General features: G+C 43.7%; 3 protein-coding genes across 7 annotated transcripts in view; 2 read left to right on the forward strand and 1 right to left on the reverse strand.

The window, feature by feature from the left end:
- LOC114361026 (metastasis suppressor protein 1-like) overlaps positions 1 to 7,362 on the reverse strand; it is a 37,723-nt gene extending 30,361 nt beyond the window's left edge. For 4 of the 5 annotated variants that reach the window (XM_028315935.1, XM_028315933.1, XM_028315937.1 and 1 more), the window contains exons 1-8: positions 7,140 to 7,362; positions 6,336 to 6,452; positions 5,743 to 5,850; positions 4,778 to 4,925; positions 2,231 to 2,328; positions 1,561 to 1,650; positions 994 to 1,084; positions 368 to 460 (exon numbers count right to left, since the gene is read on the reverse strand). In XM_028315935.1, the coding sequence (XP_028171736.1) occupies positions 368 to 460; positions 994 to 1,084; positions 1,561 to 1,650; positions 2,231 to 2,328; positions 4,778 to 4,925; positions 5,743 to 5,850; positions 6,336 to 6,452; positions 7,140 to 7,352 (958 nt within the window). In that variant the 5' untranslated portion in view covers positions 7,353 to 7,362. The remainder of the gene's footprint in view (positions 1 to 367; positions 461 to 993; positions 1,085 to 1,560; positions 1,651 to 2,230; positions 2,329 to 4,777; positions 4,926 to 5,742; positions 5,851 to 6,335; positions 6,453 to 7,139) is intronic. The other variant, XM_028315936.1, reaches the window with a different exon arrangement.
- A 3,797-nt stretch (positions 7,363 to 11,159) lies between these two features.
- Positions 11,160 to 13,717, forward strand: LOC114361024 (uncharacterized). Its single transcript, XM_028315930.1, has 2 exons — positions 11,160 to 13,600; positions 13,711 to 13,717. Exons 1-2 carry the CDS (start codon positions 11,160 to 11,162, stop codon positions 13,715 to 13,717), a joined length of 2,448 nt encoding a protein of 815 aa, XP_028171731.1.
- A 171-nt stretch (positions 13,718 to 13,888) lies between these two features.
- LOC114361033 (uncharacterized) lies at positions 13,889 to 17,756 on the forward strand. The gene is made up of 2 exons (XM_028315945.1): positions 13,889 to 13,984; positions 14,558 to 17,756. The coding sequence occupies exons 1-2, from the start codon at positions 13,926 to 13,928 to the stop codon at positions 17,430 to 17,432; spliced, it is 2,934 nt and encodes a 977-aa protein (XP_028171746.1). The 5' UTR covers positions 13,889 to 13,925; the 3' UTR covers positions 17,433 to 17,756.
- Positions 17,757 to 17,879: the final 123 nt, after the last annotated feature.

Raw genomic sequence — 17,879 nt, forward strand, 5'->3', positions numbered from 1 at the left:
AAACACCGGTTATTGTTAAATATGTTACTGTTAAAGAAAGGTGGTGCAACTCAACCATAATGTACTCTCGCCACTCTTGGATGGGTTGAAGAGAACTGATGTTCTGGTACTAGTCCTTTAGTTGCCTCCTAAGATGTCGATGAGAAGATTCCGCACAGCTGACACAAACATTATTACAATATGATTACGGGCTAGACGTCTTAGAGTGCTAAATATTGGTCGTTTCCTCGACCTCACTTTGATTTCACTGAATACAAATTGTATTCAGGTTCTTTATAACAATGTTACCCATAAATCTACACTAATCTGCGTCATTCGACTTGAAATTCTCCGTAAACAGAAATAAAAACTCCCTAAATCTCGTTACCTGCAGAGATAGTGTGCGGCCGGCCTCCCATGATAGCAGAGGCTGCGCGTTCGAACTGCGCAGTGTCTTTCAGGTCGGGCCACGTCGCCGACGCTGTGAAAATAATTGTAACTTCAATGAGTTTACTTAAATAAATTATGTAAAAATGTTGGCCTTTGTTATAAATATCGCACATATAACACTCGTTAAAGTAGCACAAAAAATAATAATCCAAAAGCGACTTTCCGATCGGAATCTGCGTCAAAAACTACGTAAACTACTAGCTGTTCCTGTAAAATTAGTAATTTTTAAGTTGTAACTCTATAACCAGGTGTACGAATGAGATTTAAAACTATACTGGTGGACAAAAAATGTCTTATGCCCGTTTCATCATCAATCCGTATTTTTAAGGGACCCCTATGAAAACAAAATGCCTGATAAGTGTTACGGATTACCGGACGGGTATGATAGGGGTCACTTAAAAATTAGGGATTGATGGTGAAAACGGGCATTAAAGGAATATGTTAAGAGCCCTCTAAGTAAGGGGTACTTACCTTTTTTATTTACTTATTTTTGATCTTTTGATTCCTTGGTCAAGTCAAAACTGTATGGTATATTATTTTATAATGATGAAGTGAATCACTTACCGGCATTATGAACATCCCTTTCCAGGTCTAAGCCGGCTCGCTCGTTGTCCAGCCCGATGCATTCGCTGCTTATGCTCTGGGTGTCGGAACCCTGGTAATATCGAGTAAGATCATCAATACTTTGTCTTTATTTTAGCAACTTTACTGGTTTAAGTTTTGACATTAAGGCCTACACTAAAACGCTGCGCTGCTCATACTATTTTAGCGGAAGCCCTGAGTCTGTTGACTGTCTGTGAGATCCCAAACTAGATTAACTATAAGATGAGACACTTTTTAGTAAAGGAGCAAGATTCTTTCTCTCAAGATCTCTTATTTAGAAACTGTGTTCAAGACAATAATTTAAACGCAACAAACAAGTGAACTCAATGTTTCACAAGTATGAGGTTTACTGAGGAAGCATAAACCACATCTATCTGGCAATGTCGTGCACTGTTGTTCATCTTTGCAATAGTGTAATATGATGCGTATCTATGGACAAATGAATTAAATCAAAAAATAACTTAAAAATTAACAGAAATAAAAACAAAACTAAAATTAAAAGTAAAAACAAAACAAAAATCAAATTACATCGTGATGATACAAGTTGCGGCGCTGCAGAGCGTCCTGCGAGCGGAAGCCGGAGTCGGCGCTGCCGGCGCCCGCCAGCCGCGACCCGCTCTACGCACGGTAAAGGTATATTCACACCGCCGCGGGGAGTACGTAGGGTGTACGCGGGGAGTACGCGGGGCATATGCGGGGAGTTCCCTCACAAGCTTATTTTGATAGTGACAGTGTCGTTTAGAATACTGACTTCTGCCAAACAACCCCGTGGTGGTGTGAATATACTCGTAGATTGAGCTTGATTCCAAAATGTTAGACATAGATCATCCCTTATTTATTTGGGTAAATAAAAAAAAATAAGAATAAATACGTTACATATTTATAAAACAAATTACTCTGTCTGTATTATGGCTGTTGTAATTTATTAGCCAAAAGTAATTGCGGTACATTTATTTTCAATTCAATAACAACAACAAACAGTTTCGGAATCGAGCTCATTAAAACAGAAAAAAAAAACTGAAACTAAAATAATTAAACAAATTCATGTAAAATTAAAAGCAAAATAAATTTTAATAATACAAGCAATAAAAAAAATATCGATAAATAAATATTATACTCTACTTCTTTCGAGTCTTGCGTTAAGTCTATAAAATGATGAAAAATATAACTTATTCAAGGTTCACTAAATCATCGTTACCTGTGATAGACAGTGCCTGTCGTCCGCTGCACTCAGTGTGCCAGCCATAGTCACGTTTGAGATTGGCGTCGAACAGTTCGCGTTCGAATTCGACACACCTGAAAAAAAATCATCACCTTTAACTACTTAAGGTACATTCACACTGCCACGGGGCGTGCGCGGGGCGTTGTTTGGACGTGTGATACGAGGGCGGCACTGAAAATTTCGGGAATCAAGGAAGTGAAACAAAATTACTATTTAAAAATGTATTTATTGCTTTTTAAAGTATTCTCCGCGAAATTAGACACATTTTTCCATACACGAAACCAATCATTGAAGCAACCATTCCATTCTGAAGTTTGGGTCTCCAAAATGGCCGTTTTGTAGGCGTCCACAGCTTCTTCAGGTGATGAAAATCTCTGACCACGCAATTTATTCTTTATTTTAGGGAAAGTATAGAAATCATTAGGGCTTAGGTCGGGGCTGTACGGCGGATGGTCCAATAATTCTATGGTTTCTTGCTCTAAAAACTCTTTTGTTCTGTGCGCGGTGTGAGAACTCGCATTGTCGTGATGGAGGATGATGCGGCGGTTGCAGTTCTCTTTACGGAGTTCAGAAACGACCTGTGGCAAACAAATGCTAGCATACCATTCTGCATTAACCGTTCTTTGTCCCCCAAGAGGAATAGTCGCAACATGGCCGGTTTTGGAGACAAACGTGGCCACCATTTTTTTTGCAACACTCCGTGAACGAACAATTTTTGTTGGCTTTAACTCATTTTCGAACACCCAAACTCGTGACTGGTTTTTTGTTTCGGGTTCGTTCGCGTATATCCAGGATTCGTCACCTGATACGATGTTGTATACAGCATTTGAGGATCCTACGTGTAATCTTTCGAGAGTTCTGACGCACCAAGTAACGCGAGCCGCTTTTTGCTCTTCACGGAGCGAATGCGGTATCTATGGGGAAAACAACTTTTTTACACCTAATTGTTCATGCAAGATTATTTGTATTTGACTCATGCCAATGTCTAAAGTTGCCTGAATTTCGCGGTATGTCACATGTCGATCTACTTCAATCAGCTTACGCACAGCATCAACGTTTTCTTGGGTGACTACAGTTTTGGACGACCTTGACGGGGATCATCACTGAGCTTGACACGTCCACGTTGAAATTCAGCAAACCAGCGATAAATTGATGTTTTGGATGGGGCTTCATTACCAAATGCAGAAATCATCCGGTCAACACACTGTTTTTGTGTTAAACCACTTCAAAAGTCATAATATATCATCGCTCTTGAATTTTCTCGAGTCAATTCCATTTTCTCAACGACTAAACAAGTTTGACAAGACCTTGTGATACGACCGAGAATCTTTTTTTAAATAAATAAATGGTATACGATTTTTAAAACCCTGGAGTTTGCAATTAAATAGATTTTAATATGACAGGAACAGTGGAAATATTCCATTCCCGATACTTTTAGTGCAGCCCTCGTATTTGAATGAGACACAGATCGTCGTGCTTAAGGACATGCATGCGGCCACCCGTAGTGTGCTACTGACTTGACAAAATAGGGGCAGGCCTCCCATTAGGTGGACCAACGATCTGGTAAAGGTCACAATAAACACCTGGTTACGGGACTTGTCGTTATGGAAATCCTTAGAGAGATCCTAAGGCCCAGAACACACGGTGAAACGCAATTGCAACGAAACTGCAACTTCTAGTTACTTTTGAGTTGCATTTGACGCGACCATTTTAAACCGGTTTCAAACTGGTCGCGTCATGTGTGGTCTCTCAACGGAATCTATGGCAGAAACTTAGATGCAACTCAAAAGTAACTAGAAGTTGCAGTTTCGTTGCAATTGCGTTTCACCGTGTGTTTTGGGCCTAAGAGTTACTCAGTTATTCCGTGATCATGGCGCTTGCAACAGTGCCGAAATATCGGAAACTAGAAATTAAGATACATGGTAGCAATCCCGTCAATAATAAATTATTATGTTAGTGACCATGAAAGTTTAAAACAATTCCTTAGGAGAGACCTTTGTTCAGAAGTGAACGTCATTTGGTTGAAACGAATGAATGAAAGATGAATAATGATGATAATGACGACTCACTGTGCTGCGACTCCAAGCACTTGCTTTTGATAATGTGGCTGGTTCTTGTTTAACTAGTGGTGTGGGGTCTCTATAGGCTACAGTGATGATTATGATGATAATGATGATGATGATGTGATGATGATGATGATGATGATATGATGATGATGATGATGATGATGATGATGATGATGATGATGATGATGATGATGATGATGATGATATGATGATGATGATGATGACAATGATGATGATGATGACAATGATGATGATGATGACGATGATGATGAGACTCACCGTGCGGCTCCGAGCACTGGCTGTTGAGCGACGAGATGGACGTGAGCGAGGACTTGCGGCTGCCGAGGCGCGACGACGCCGAGCTGATGATGATGATGATGATGATGATGATGATGATGATGATGATGATGATGATGATGATGATGACGATGACGATGATCATGATGATGAGACTCACCGTGCGGCTCCGAGCACTGGCTGTTGAGCGACGATATGGACGTGAGTGAGGACTTGCGGCTGCCGAGGCGCGACGACGTCGACGGCGAGTGAGGCGCGGATCCGCTCTCCGCCCAGCCGCTGTAGCAGGATTTGATGTCGCATATCACCTGAAATCAATCAGAAACTTTAAGCCCACTTTCTTTGAGAATGCGTGGTAAGTAACAGTAAGAGCCAAAGCACATGATGCGTTGCGGCGCCACAACCGCTGTGAAGGACGCCAAAGATATTTCTATGCTAGACTACGCAGCGACATACACCACTTCGGCCGCCGCCACCACAAATCGTGTGCTTTGATTCTAACTTGAAATCAAAATCAAAAATATTTTATTCAATTTAGACCACAAGCACTTGTGAAGCTTGCTTCTGAATACATTGTAACCCCTACTTGAAGTTGGGAAGAAGTAGCGCAAGAAACTCAATCACCAAATTAGTCGTCAGATAAGCACAGGGTTTAACACACGACGCCACGAGCCACGACACGTCCACCCGCTATGGCACGACTTAATGTTTCATATCACCTGCATAAATAAGCTAACCTTACCACGCAAGTTGCAGCTGTGGGATGGTGAGGAATCTACAGTTTGACCGCCAATAAAAACTCGACCAATGAAGGTCTAGTTTGCACGGGGGAAAGTTAAACTGTCATAGGACCGGCAAAGAATTGTAATGTGTATCCCTAAGTATGGATCAGACAAAAAGGATTTATTCTACTATGCAAATGCTACACCCTTTCTACAAGAACAATATGAAGATTACGTTCCCATACCAATTGGCTGATTGATTACTGAAGACAATCTTTACGAAAAGGTATTTTTTGGAAGGTCTGAAGTTTTTTCTCTTGGGGAAAAGTCATTGCATTTGACAATCCTTTTTGTATCATCCATACTTGCAGGGACACCTTGTAGAAACCCTGTCGAATGTTACCTGTAGACTGGCAGCGGGTAAGGTCCTAGGTTCTGCCGTGTGTCGGATCAGCTGCTCGCTGCCTTCCTGCAGATGGCCCACTTCCGCTAGCATTGCCACTTCACACTCCTGGAAATGATTAGGAAATAAATAAATGCCTGCTGGACTATACAGGAGCCGCTTCGATCGTAGTTGATCGCTGGCCATGAAGTAATCATTATAAAAACACTTTATTGTACACCACACACAAAACAAGAAAGAAAGAAATACACAGGGACAGTACAAATAAAGCGGTCTTATTGCTATAAAGCAGCGGTTCCCAAACTTATTTTGTCTACTGCCCACTTTGAGAATAAATTCTTTTTAGCGCCCCCATTTGTAGTCGAGTGTCGAGTGCTCAGTGGGTATCTAAGAGTCTTCCTAGTAAATGACGCCTCCCAAGCCTCTACACAACGTCCCGATTTTTTTTCTGGGTCTCTTACCGCCCCCCTTTAAGCCTGCAGCGCCCACAAGGGGGCTTTATCGCCCACTTTGGGAAATACTGCTATAAAGCGATGTCTTCCAGACAGCTTAAAATTATGATGGTGATGTTTAATGAGACCAAAATATCTTACCACCACTGGGTTGAGAAGCGAGACGAAGTGGCAGAAGCGGCTTCGCTCCTCGATCAGCGCTGCCTTCACTGCCTTCTCTTCCATTTCTTCTAGCTGTTGCTTCCTTTCCTGAATATCCTGAAACAGCAAACTTGAATGGGTGAATAAACAGTGATTGATCTTTAAGTACACAAAATGTGCACTGCCGTGAAATATCGGACACTACTAATAAACATTGGTCGTACATATTAGTACTTTGTTTGTAGCACGTTTAATCCACGTTTAAGAAACTCTAAAAGCTGAACTTAAGAGATCCCGATTTTTAATATAACTTTACATCTCTACACACGTCAAACCAGACCACTCAGTGTTAAACACTTAAGGGACAGTGGAAAGGGCACATAGCTCTGATGGATAGAACTGATAGGCAGGCCTACTCGTTAGACTGACGGTCTGGTGATGGTCGCCCGCGACCAAGCACTTGGATGCCAGCAGTGCAGGACCGGTCGGTGTGGAAATCGTTGGAAGAGGCCTTTGTTCAGCCTGCAGTAGACATCCTCTGGTTGAAACGAACGAACGAAGGGTTAAACTTAGGGTTTGTTCTTCCGTTATTTGCAGGAACTGTTTTTTGAAGGATCCTATTACACGTGTTTTAATCGTAACGTTATCACGAGCATCCCTTTTGGAGAGTCCAGCGAAAAACCGATCCGTTCGAATTTCAAACACAATGTGTGTTCACACGACATGAGTCCAGTTTTGCGGGTTTGCGGGACCCTGCATCACTGGATTCCGCAGAACTGGATTGCCGTAGAAACGAGCCCTTACCTGTATACAAACATCAGCCCTCCTCTTAGCGTCGGGCGGCGCGCGGCGCGCTTTTCGCGCGTGCCTCTGCGCGTCGTGCACGCGTCGGCGCAGTTCTGCGCGCGCGCGCTTGCATTCGCGCGCGTGCTCGCGACTCAGCGCGCCACTCGACGAGCACGCGCCGCGCCGCCACTCGTCCGCTCGCTCCGATAATGGGGTTATGAGCGTGTCCATTAGAGCGCTGGAAAGTACACATTCTGTTTTATTGCAACTGCTATCTATATTATACAGTGTGTCCGGGCTTGTAGTGATCAAANAAAGTCAAAGTCAAAGTCAAAGTCAAAATTTCTTTATTTGTTTAGACTAATAAATAGTTCTTACAAATCGTCATTTTGAGTCTATCAGGTATGTCCGCTGTTGCCTTGTTATTATTGACGTATGTCCAGAAAAACTTAACATTACCGATGCAAATCTAAAACAGCATTTATTTCCCCTGCACAGTATTAGAATGCAAATCTAGCAACGAATTAGATTCGTCCCAGTCCCACTGTAGGGCAGAAGCTTCACCCCAACTGTGGGGTGGCTCTGGCCATACTCCACCACGTAGATCCAATACGGATTAGTAGAGTTCACCGTTCACTCCATATGCGAATTATAACATTTTCAACTCGCTCTACCATCTGAGAATCGTCAAAAAATAATCCAGCCACTTATTATTGTTACAGCGGAATTGGCACTTTGTATTCTCGCCGAATATGAATCATAGAACATTTAGGGTTTTTATGACATCCGTAAACTCGGGACCGACCGCTATCTCACTTAGTTCACGCACTCGTTTATGCCGCAGTAAAATATGAAGAAAACATCCGAAATAAAGGTGTAACGTAAAAGTTGGCCGATGATAACAGTATACTGTATACTGTATACCTCATAAAAAATTTAGACTCGCACGTATAAAGTTTTATTTTGTTTGCGGTAATAAGGCGCTGGTACACTATTGAGACTGGATCTATGCTGAAGCGATATTGGAGGCAATATTGCTCACTTACGTCATAAATGTCATAATGTTATCGTCCCTAGTGAGGTTTCTGCCTATTCATTGCCCGCTGAAAAGCCTTTGATAGCTTTTAATTTGATTAATATAAATTAAATTGTGAATACCACAAATTATGGAATTGATTTACAATATTTAATACGCTCATTATAGGTTTAACACACGAATGATTTAGTTAGATTATGCGTACGCAAAACTTGTGCGTTATGTTGCATGTGTAACCAATACTGTTTATGAGTTGATTCAATAATTAAAGTATACCACGTACTGTTTTTTAACTTTAATACGCAGGAGAAATAATCTAATAATGATTACTGAGTACCACATAAACACGAGATGTAAATGACATGGTTTCGCGTTTGAATACAAGATAGTGTAATGTCCTTAACGTAATATTTCTGGAGCGAGCTATTGTCACGAATGTAACGGCATAAAATGCGGGTAATTTATAACATTGCGACACCAAACGACGGAGTGTGTAGCGGCCTTAATGTGTTTGTCCGCAGAAGTCTTGTTTGCCAACGTCTGCTTTGGATTTTATTGGCTATGTACATTTAAGGTTTATAGAAAAGATAATGTTGGATTAATTCCTTTGAGGATCGCGGAAAGTGGAGTGTAAATAATAGATTTTGTTTGGTCTTGATACAGCTCAAAATGGAGTAGAGGCGACTGAGTCTAATATGCGAACATCAGTGTTCTTACCATGAGTTTACGTTAGGTGTGCTCGCTAGCGACTGCGTAAAAAAAATGACATTAATTGTATGACATATTGTGCAGCGCCCCTGTCGGCTACTTTTAAGAAACAAAATCTTCATAGAGATTTTTGACGTATTCGCTAGCGAGCACACCTAATGTAAACTCATGGTACCTAGGTACACAGGCCTTTCCTACCCGTCTAACAGTCTCATGGAGAGTGGAAGATTAATGCCCGTTTTCGGCATCAATCCCTAATTTTTAAGTGACCCCTATGGTAACACATAACAGGAATTTTGTTTTCATGGGGGTCACTTAAAAATTAGGGATTGATGGTGAAAACGGGCATTAATCCTTCATTTGCCTCTGGTAAGTTAGAGAGGGTTGTCCTCTGCAGTGGAACCTAAATGACATGTTGATGATAATTAAAATAGTTCCAACGCGAGTAGGAAATTGACGAAGTTCTATTGAAGCTCGATTCTATCAAATAGTTTAGCAAAACAAACCACTGTGTTCTTGGTTTTCTGGAAGAGTTCGCTTTTAAACATTGTGCCTTTTCATACGTATCTGATTTGAATTAATCAACTAGCAGCTCACACAAAAATGAAAAATATTTGGCTTATTGTCTGACTTAACTGAACCATTAAGCACGTAAACCCGAACATAAACAATTTTAATAACTGATCCGATTTCGAATATGAATGAATGGCATATTTGCCAAAACACAAATAAATGTTACTATTCAGTTCAATAGCAATACGCCAATCACACGTTGTACAAACCACCGGGACTAATATCAGATAAATTACACTTTTGACAACACAAAATAAGGCCACACAGCCTAAATATAAAAGCCTGGACAATATAGATCAATTCACAATGCTTTGTTGATTTGATTGGGCTATTTAGTCAACTCGGGCCACTTCAAACTCATCTTACGATTAAAGAAAGAGCCTTTCATTGTTCCTAAACTGCTGTTAGCTTCAACCTTGGATCTTTTTACACACAACATACTTATTAGAATGGCCCACAAAGAGTGATGAGAGTGACGTAAAAAGTTCTTGGTAACCTACATCTGTCTGATATAGGATTGCTATTTCTATTGACCACACTGATGCTTACTACGCCTGAATTTCTCTCAATGAATCCGTACCTTGTGTAGCGTTGATCGTGCGGACTCGTGCGTTCGTCTACACGTCATTGCGTGTATGACGCACCTAGTGTCTACTTTGCTCATGAAATATCAGTTGTTTGATTTCTTTTCTTCCTCTCGCCTGTGACACGGCCCAATTTGGGTCGCTATAGGAAAACCTATATCGGTGGCGGAGCCCATTTTGGGCCGCAGCTGTGGGCCTCACGTGGGCCTCACTGACATGTAAAAATGTAAGACACTTATGATGCCCAGCACCTAGTTTTGCATGTTACACTGTTCGAGCTACGGTAGGCTACGATGCTACAGTACGCTACGGTTCGCTACAATGCATTCGTGAACTGGCTGATAATTTCCGACTGTTCCCTAGTTGTGGTGACAGGAGGGAGTCCACGGGCGAGGGGTGGGGGGCGTAGGCCAACCGCAGACAGCAGTGACGTCACAGCAAACGAATTAATGGTTCACTTTGACGGCGCAATATTAATCTTTTTAATTGTTTTGCGTAAATCGCATCTGATTGGTCGAACCGTGGGATAGTTACGGTAATGATTGATGATGCCGGAATGACGGTGTTATTAAACCGTTATTACTTAATTTCGAATTTGTAAGGGTGTTAAGGAATTTTAATTTGGTAGATTAATATCGTGTGGCCTATAATGAAAAGCTTGTTAAGGTTTCAATGCGAAGTACAGTTGCCTGAAAAACTTTTGCGTACTTAAGTACACTTGCTGTTAGCGACGGAATATCATTGTATTATGTAACGGTAGTTTAAGAACAATTTTTATTTTCTATCGGAGGGTAACTCGGTGTCGTTGGTACGCGACGCGGCAGTTTTATTCGCACACAATTTCACGCGTCTCCCAGTCTGCTGCCAAACGCCCTCGGAGCGACACCGCGTTAGCCTACCGCGCGCAAGAAACACGTGTTTGCCCAAAAGTGTACTAAACTTGCAAATACTCGCAATAAACTGTTTTGTGAACATTTAAAACGGCGTTATTTTTACATCGGAGCGAACCTGACCCCCCACAGCTGGTCATTCGGCCGGATCAGTCCGATGTATCATTCGCCACGTTGTACGAGTAAAATGGTTCTCACGCGTAGTGACCGTAAAAAACTGGTGTCCGCAAGTGTGCATACCGAGACAATGAACGATACTCATCTCAAAGGCAGTGTAAAATCCGAGCCCGTGAAAACGTCACAAGTGCCACCGCAGCATGCAACGTCGTGTCAGTGGCCACACCCGACACGTCAACCGACCGCAGAGGCAGGACCGTCGCACATATCAGTTCACAAACTGGACCTGTCTCCTGAGGAAGCACCACGAGACCTCACGTCACGAATATCGACGTCATCCTCAGCTAAAGCAAGGCGAAAACGGTTGGAACTTGAGGCAGCGAAGGAAAAGGCCAGGATACAGATGGAGTTGATCGATAAAAAGCTAGAAGCAGACCTAGCTGACCTGGAAGATGAATACAGTCCACCAAATGGAGACCGCGAGAGCATTCATACTCGCACCGACGTCGAGAAGTGGCTGGACCACAGCCAGCATGAGATGGAGAAGGAGCAGCGAGCCCCCCACAATGGTAAACCCCCGGGCGAGCTGAATCCACAAAATGGTGCCATCGAGATGCTGACGAGCGCACTGAAGCAGCTAGCCACTACTCCCATTCATGGACCCAACCCGCAACTACTGAGCCGTATGAGCATCCCAAAGGACTTACCTGAGTTCGCTGGAGACCCCCTGGAGTGGCTTCACTTTAAACAGTCCTACGAGGAGTCAACACAAATATGCGGCTTCACTGATAAGGAAAACGTCTGGAGGCTTCGAAAATGTCTTCGAGGACCTGCAAAAGAAGCTGTATCTGCATTATTGATTTGTGCAACGTCACCCGATCAGCTGATGTCTACATTGGAGCTCAGATTTGGTAACCCAGATTTTATATTAACTAAAATCACGCAAGATGTACAGAAGTTACCACCGTTGCCATTGGATTATCAAAGTGAAATAGTGCCTTTTGCTGTTAAAATCCAGAATTACGTAACAGCAGTACGTGCAGTGGGGCGTGACGAATACCTACGCGGTGTTCACCTAGCGAATATTATTTTGGCCAAGCTGCCCACTGTACTAGTTTCCAAATGGGCGGATTATTGTTACCCTAGATTGAAAGGAGAAATTGATAAGTCAAGAATTGACATGATTTCTGATTTCCTTCACGAGGAGGCACTAAAAATGTCAACCACGGCCAACGTTACTACATCAGCTCAACGTTACAATCAAAACAAATACAGGCAGCACGAAAGTAACGCTAGAAACTCACAAAGTATACTACTTCAACACTCCGACGCTAAGAGCGAGCATAGTGAAAAATGCAACTTTTGTAAACAAGATGAACACCAGCTGACAAGTTGCAAATCATTCAAGAAAGCATTACGCAAAGATCGATGGCGCCACGTCAAGCGATACGGCTTATGTTTTAAATGCCTACTATCGCGGCACGGCAGAGATAACTGCACTGCGCCCGCTTGCGATCAAGACGACTGCGGCGGGGCGCATCACCGGCTGTTACACAACCCTCCGCAGCGGCACGGGGCCGAGGCGACCGCCGAGAGCAAGAAGACCTCATCGAGTACGTCAACTACCGAGACTGTGGCCCATATGAGTGTTACGGACAAAAAAGTGCTGTTGAAAGTAGTGCCGGTCGAAATTCACGGTCCTAACGGTAAAATAAGTGCGTGTGCGTTATTAGACGACGGGTCTACAATATCAGTGATAAGCTCGCAGCTGGCTGCGCGCGCAGGGCTGCGCGGCGGCCGCAGCGAGCCCATGCGTGTGCGCGGCGCGTGGGGCGACGATGCGCTTGTGTGCGCGTCGACAGCGCTCACTCTGGACTTGTCTAGTAAGGGAAGTGATAACAGATTGTTTACAATTAATTTGCGAAGTGTTGATAACTTAGATTTGCCTGTTCAAGAGTTTTCACTAGCTAAATGTAAAGAGTATGATCATTTGAAAAATGTAACTATAAACTGTAATGATTTGTGTAAGCCAGAAATATTATTAGGTCAAGACAATTATCATTTGTTAATGCCTTTAGAGATTTATGTTGGTAAAAACAATGAGCCGTCAGCTACACGAACCCCCCTGGGCTGGTGCGTGCACGGAGTAATGCACTTGCCGTGCGCTGGTTCTTCTTCTCCCTACACCACCTTACTCATTTCAGCATCAGCGTCTGATGATGAACGTGCTCTTCGGGACCTCAGTGATGAGGTGCGGCGCTCCTTTTCTATAGATGCTTTGGGAGTGACAGGTAAACCACGACAGAACAAAGACGAGGTGCGCGCGGTGGCCATGCTGGACGAGGGTGCGCAGCTCATTGACGGCAGGTGGCACGTCAACTTGCCGTGGAAGGACCCAAACTGTAAGTTACCTGACAGTTACCCTAATGCACTTTCCCGACTGCACAGCGTTGAGAGGAAAATGTCAGCTGACCAGGAGTACGCGAGTAGGTACAGGGAGCGTGTAAAACACTTGCTAGAAAATAATTTTGCCCAAGAAACGCAAAATACCGAACGGTCGCCAAGAACTTGGTATTTACCCCATTTTGGGGTAAATAATCCTAATAAAAAAAAGTTGCGACTCGTGTTCGATGCGGCCGCTAAAGTCTATGGTGAGTCATTGAATGATTTCCTACTCACAGGGCCTGACCTACTAAATTCTTTATTTNTACCTACACTTCTTTGTAGACTCCGCTTTATTGAAAACCCCGCAAAATAATTTAGATACAGTCCACTTGTTCTTTGCTCCCCTCTTGCCCCCTTAACTATGATTTAACGTATAATTACGCTCATCCAATTTGGCATCATGATACGTTTTAGAATAAATAAAGTTGGAGTCACCGGGGACATTAAAGACATGTTCCTACGCATTAAAATAAAACCTGAAGACCAATCGGCTTTAAGGTTCTTATGGAGGGATGAATCTACAGGTGAAATAACGACGTATTCAATGACTTCACTAATATTTGGAGCAAACTGTTCGCCGTTCGTCGCGCAGTTTATTAAAAACAAAAATGCGCAGCTGCATGAGTCATCACAGCCCGCCGTGCCGCCGCCGCAGCCGCTATCTACACGCAGCACTACATGGACGACTATATAGATAGTCTACCGGATGAAACCACAGCCATAAGTATGGCACGGAATATAACGGATATTCACAAGAAGGGTGGTTTTGAGATCCGCAACTGGACTAGTAATAGTGTGGTAATAGCCTACAGGTGTTAGATAGCTTACCAAAGGAGACTTTAGGTGACGCGGCCGTTAAGTTTAAATCTAACGAACAATACCAAGGCGAGCGAACGCTGGGAATGATTTGGTACCCGGCCCAAGATGAACTAGGTTTTGACGTTTCATTGAAACGTATTCCCGACGGCATTTTAAAAGGTAAACAAAGACCGACTAAACGTTTGATGCTTGCGGTAGTCATGTCTATTTTTGATATATTTGGTTTTCTTACTCCATTCACCATACAGGGCANTTCTTATGGAGGGATGAATCTTCAGGTGAGATAAAGACGTATTCAATGACGTCACTGATATTTGGAGCAAACTGTTCGCCGTTCGTCGCGCAGTTTATTAAAAACAAAAATGCGCAGCTGCATGAGTCATCACAGCCCGCCGCCGCAGCCGCTATCTACACGCAGCACTACATGGACGACTATATAGATAGTCTACCGGATGAAACCACAGCCATAAGTATGGCACGGAATATAACGGATATTCACAAGAAGGGTGGTTTTGAGATCCGCAACTGGACTAGTAATAGCCTACAGGTGTTAGATAGCTTGCCAAAGGAGACCTTAGGTGACGCGGCCGTTAAGTTTAAATCTAACGAACAATACCAAGGCGAGCGAACGCTGGGAATGATTTGGTACCCGGCCCAAGATGAATTAGGTTTTGACGTTTCATTGAAACGTATTCCCGACGGCATTGTAAAAGGTAAACAAAGACCGACTAAACGTTTGATGCTTGCCGTAGTCATGTCTATTTTTGATATATTTGGTTTTCTTACTCCATTCACCATACAGGGCAAAATAATGCTTCAGGATACCTGGAGGCATAACATTGGCTGGGACGAAATAATCTCAGACGATGTTTATCAAAAATGGTGCAGCTGGATTGATCTTTTAAAAGAAATACCAAGTATACGCATTCCACGTTATTATGTAAGGGCCGGTGCGAGCGAGACGGAGTCTGCGTTTACTACGAGTGAGAGGGAGACCGATAGTGCATCGCCTACGCCGCTGCTACGAGATTCTGCGCGGCATCGAGTCAGTGAACGCGTTACGGATAACGAGTGTGCTACGGGCCATGCTACGAACGGGTCTACGACTGGTAATAATTATAATAATTTGCAATTGCATGTTTTTAGCGATGCTTCATCGAAGGCGATGTGTGCCGTAGCCTACTGGAGATGGGAACACAATGGAAACATACACATCGCGCTTATAACTAGCCGGGGCCGGGTTGCTCCGTTAAAGCCGACTACGATACCTAAAATGGAGCTGCAGGCCGCCTTGTTAGCGGCTAGACTCGCAAAGACAATCGCTGAGGAGCACGGACGCATGAAAGTCGAACAAAGGTATTTTTGGTGCGACTCGACCACAGTGCTACAGTGGATTAACAATGACACGCGGCAATATAAAACATTCGTAGCAAACCGGCTCGGCGAAATAGATGACTTAACGCGAGCTACTGAGTGGAGGTATGTGCCTACGAAGTTGAATATCGCTGACGTTGGTACTAGGGAAACTTATGACGTCACGGTGTTTAGAAATGAATGGTTCACGGGACCTTCATTTTTATACGGAGATGAGACTACTTGGCCGCGCCGTGATTTCACTGCTTTATGTGACAGTGACCTGGAGAGAATAAACTTAATTAAACAGGAAAGTAACAACTTACCTATACTCGACGTTAGTAGATTTTCATCATGGTTGAAGCTGGTGAGAGTGATGGCTACCGTGTTGCGCTTTATTAATAAATGCAGGAAGGTTGCATCGTCGAGCCTGTTATCAGACATGGACCTAGCTGAGCGGTTTCTGATTAAACAAGCGCAGTTGGATAGTTTCGCCTCGGAAATATCTGCAATAAAGAAAGGAAAACGCATAGAAAATAACAGTCGACTACTTACCTTGTCACCGATGCTCGATGAACACGACGTGCTGCGTTGCGGAGGCCGCATTGACGCCGCCACCGGAGTCTCACCTGAAACTAAAAGGCCTGTAATTTTAGATGGAAAACACCACGTCGCTCGTCTGATAGTGAAACACTACCACGAGAAGGCTGCTCACGGCAACCAAGAGTCGGTAGTCAACCATCTGAAACAAAGATTTTGGATTATAAAATTGAGACCAACTGTTAAATATGTCTCATCGCGATGTATGGTATGCAGAATAAGGAAGGCTAAGCCCGAAATACCAAGGATGGGTAACTTACCTGCCGCCCGCGTAGCTCACCACCAACGTCCATTCACTCATTGTGGGATTGATCTGTTTGGCCCAATGACCGTGACAGTTGGCCGTCGACATGAGAAAAGGTATGGTGTAATTTTCACATGTCTTACGGTGCGCGCTGTCCACCTAGAAATAGTCCATTCAGTCAGCACAGATTCGTTGATTATGGCACTCAGGCGCATGGCAGCGCGCCGCGGCTGGCCGCGACATCTGATGTCAGACAACGGGACTAACTTGCGAGGAGCTGACACAGAACTCAAACGATCGATCAAGGAACTGGACGAAGGAGTGCTCCGCACTGAAGCTGCAAACAACGCAACTGAATGGACATTCATACCACCTGCGAGTCCACACTGGGGTGGGGCATGGGAGCGACTTATACGAAGCATCAAAACTTCACTTAAAATCATCTTGAAGGAACGTGCACCTAGGGACGAGGTTTTGAGTACTCTTCTTACAGAAGTCGAGAACATCGTCAATAGTCGTCCTCTCTCTCATGTCTCTGTGGAACCTGGCAGCGACGAGACACTAACACCCAACCATTTCTTGCTTGGAACTTCTTCGAATCTTCCAACTCCCGGAAGGTTCAGCAGCGATGACCTGTACCTGCGCAAACAGTGGCGTAAGTCTCAACTACTTGCAGATATGTTCTGGAAACGCTGGATCAACGAAATTCTCCCAGACCTCGTACCGAGACGCAAGTGGAACCAGGAACAACAGTCGTTGAAGGTAGGTGATTTGGTTCTAATTGTGGATCCAGGAGCGCCACGCAACGTGTGGCCCAAGGCAGTAGTTCAGCAGGTGTTCCCAGGGGCAGACGGTCGAGTAAGGGTGGTTGAACTAAGAACCAAGTCAGGTACGCTGAAGAGGTCTGCAGCGCGCGTCGCAAGGATCCCTTTAATTGATTAGTGCTGTGCCAGCACTGGGGTGGGGAGTGTTAGCGACGGAATATTATTGTATTATGTAACGGTAGTTTAAGAACAATTTTTATTTTCTATTGGAGGGTAACTCGGTGTCGTTGGTTTGGTACGCGACGCGGCAGTTTTATTCGCACACAATTTCACGCGTCTCCCAGTCTGCTGCCAAACGCCCTCGGAGCGACACCGCGTTAGCCTACCGCGCGCAAGAAACACGTGTTTGCCCAAAAGTGTACTAAACTTACAAATACTCGCAATAAACTGTTTTGTGAACATTTAAAACGGCGTTATTTTTACATCGGAGCGAACCTGACCCCCCACACATCATATTTTAAAAAAGTTCGATTCTTAATCGTGTGTCTGGTAAGTTTTAGTGAAATTAGTATAATTAACAAAACTAAAGCACTCACATTAAAGTTAGCTTAGTAGTAGTTGTATT

This window comes from Ostrinia furnacalis, unplaced genomic scaffold (assembly GCF_004193835.3).
Source record: "Ostrinia furnacalis isolate ACB-3 unplaced genomic scaffold, ASM419383v2 OfSCF5394, whole genome shotgun sequence".
In the NCBI taxonomy this organism is placed as follows: Eukaryota; Metazoa; Arthropoda; class Insecta; order Lepidoptera; family Crambidae; genus Ostrinia; species Ostrinia furnacalis.

What these genes read in the sequence shown, in the direction of transcription:
- LOC114361024 (XM_028315930.1), top strand. Translation starts at nt 11,160, where the DNA reads ATGAACGATACTCATCTCAAAGGCAGTGTAAAATCCGAGCCCGTGAAA.
- LOC114361033 (XM_028315945.1), top strand. Translation starts at nt 13,926, where the DNA reads ATGTTCCTACGCATTAAAATAAAACCTGAAGACCAATCGGCTTTAAGG.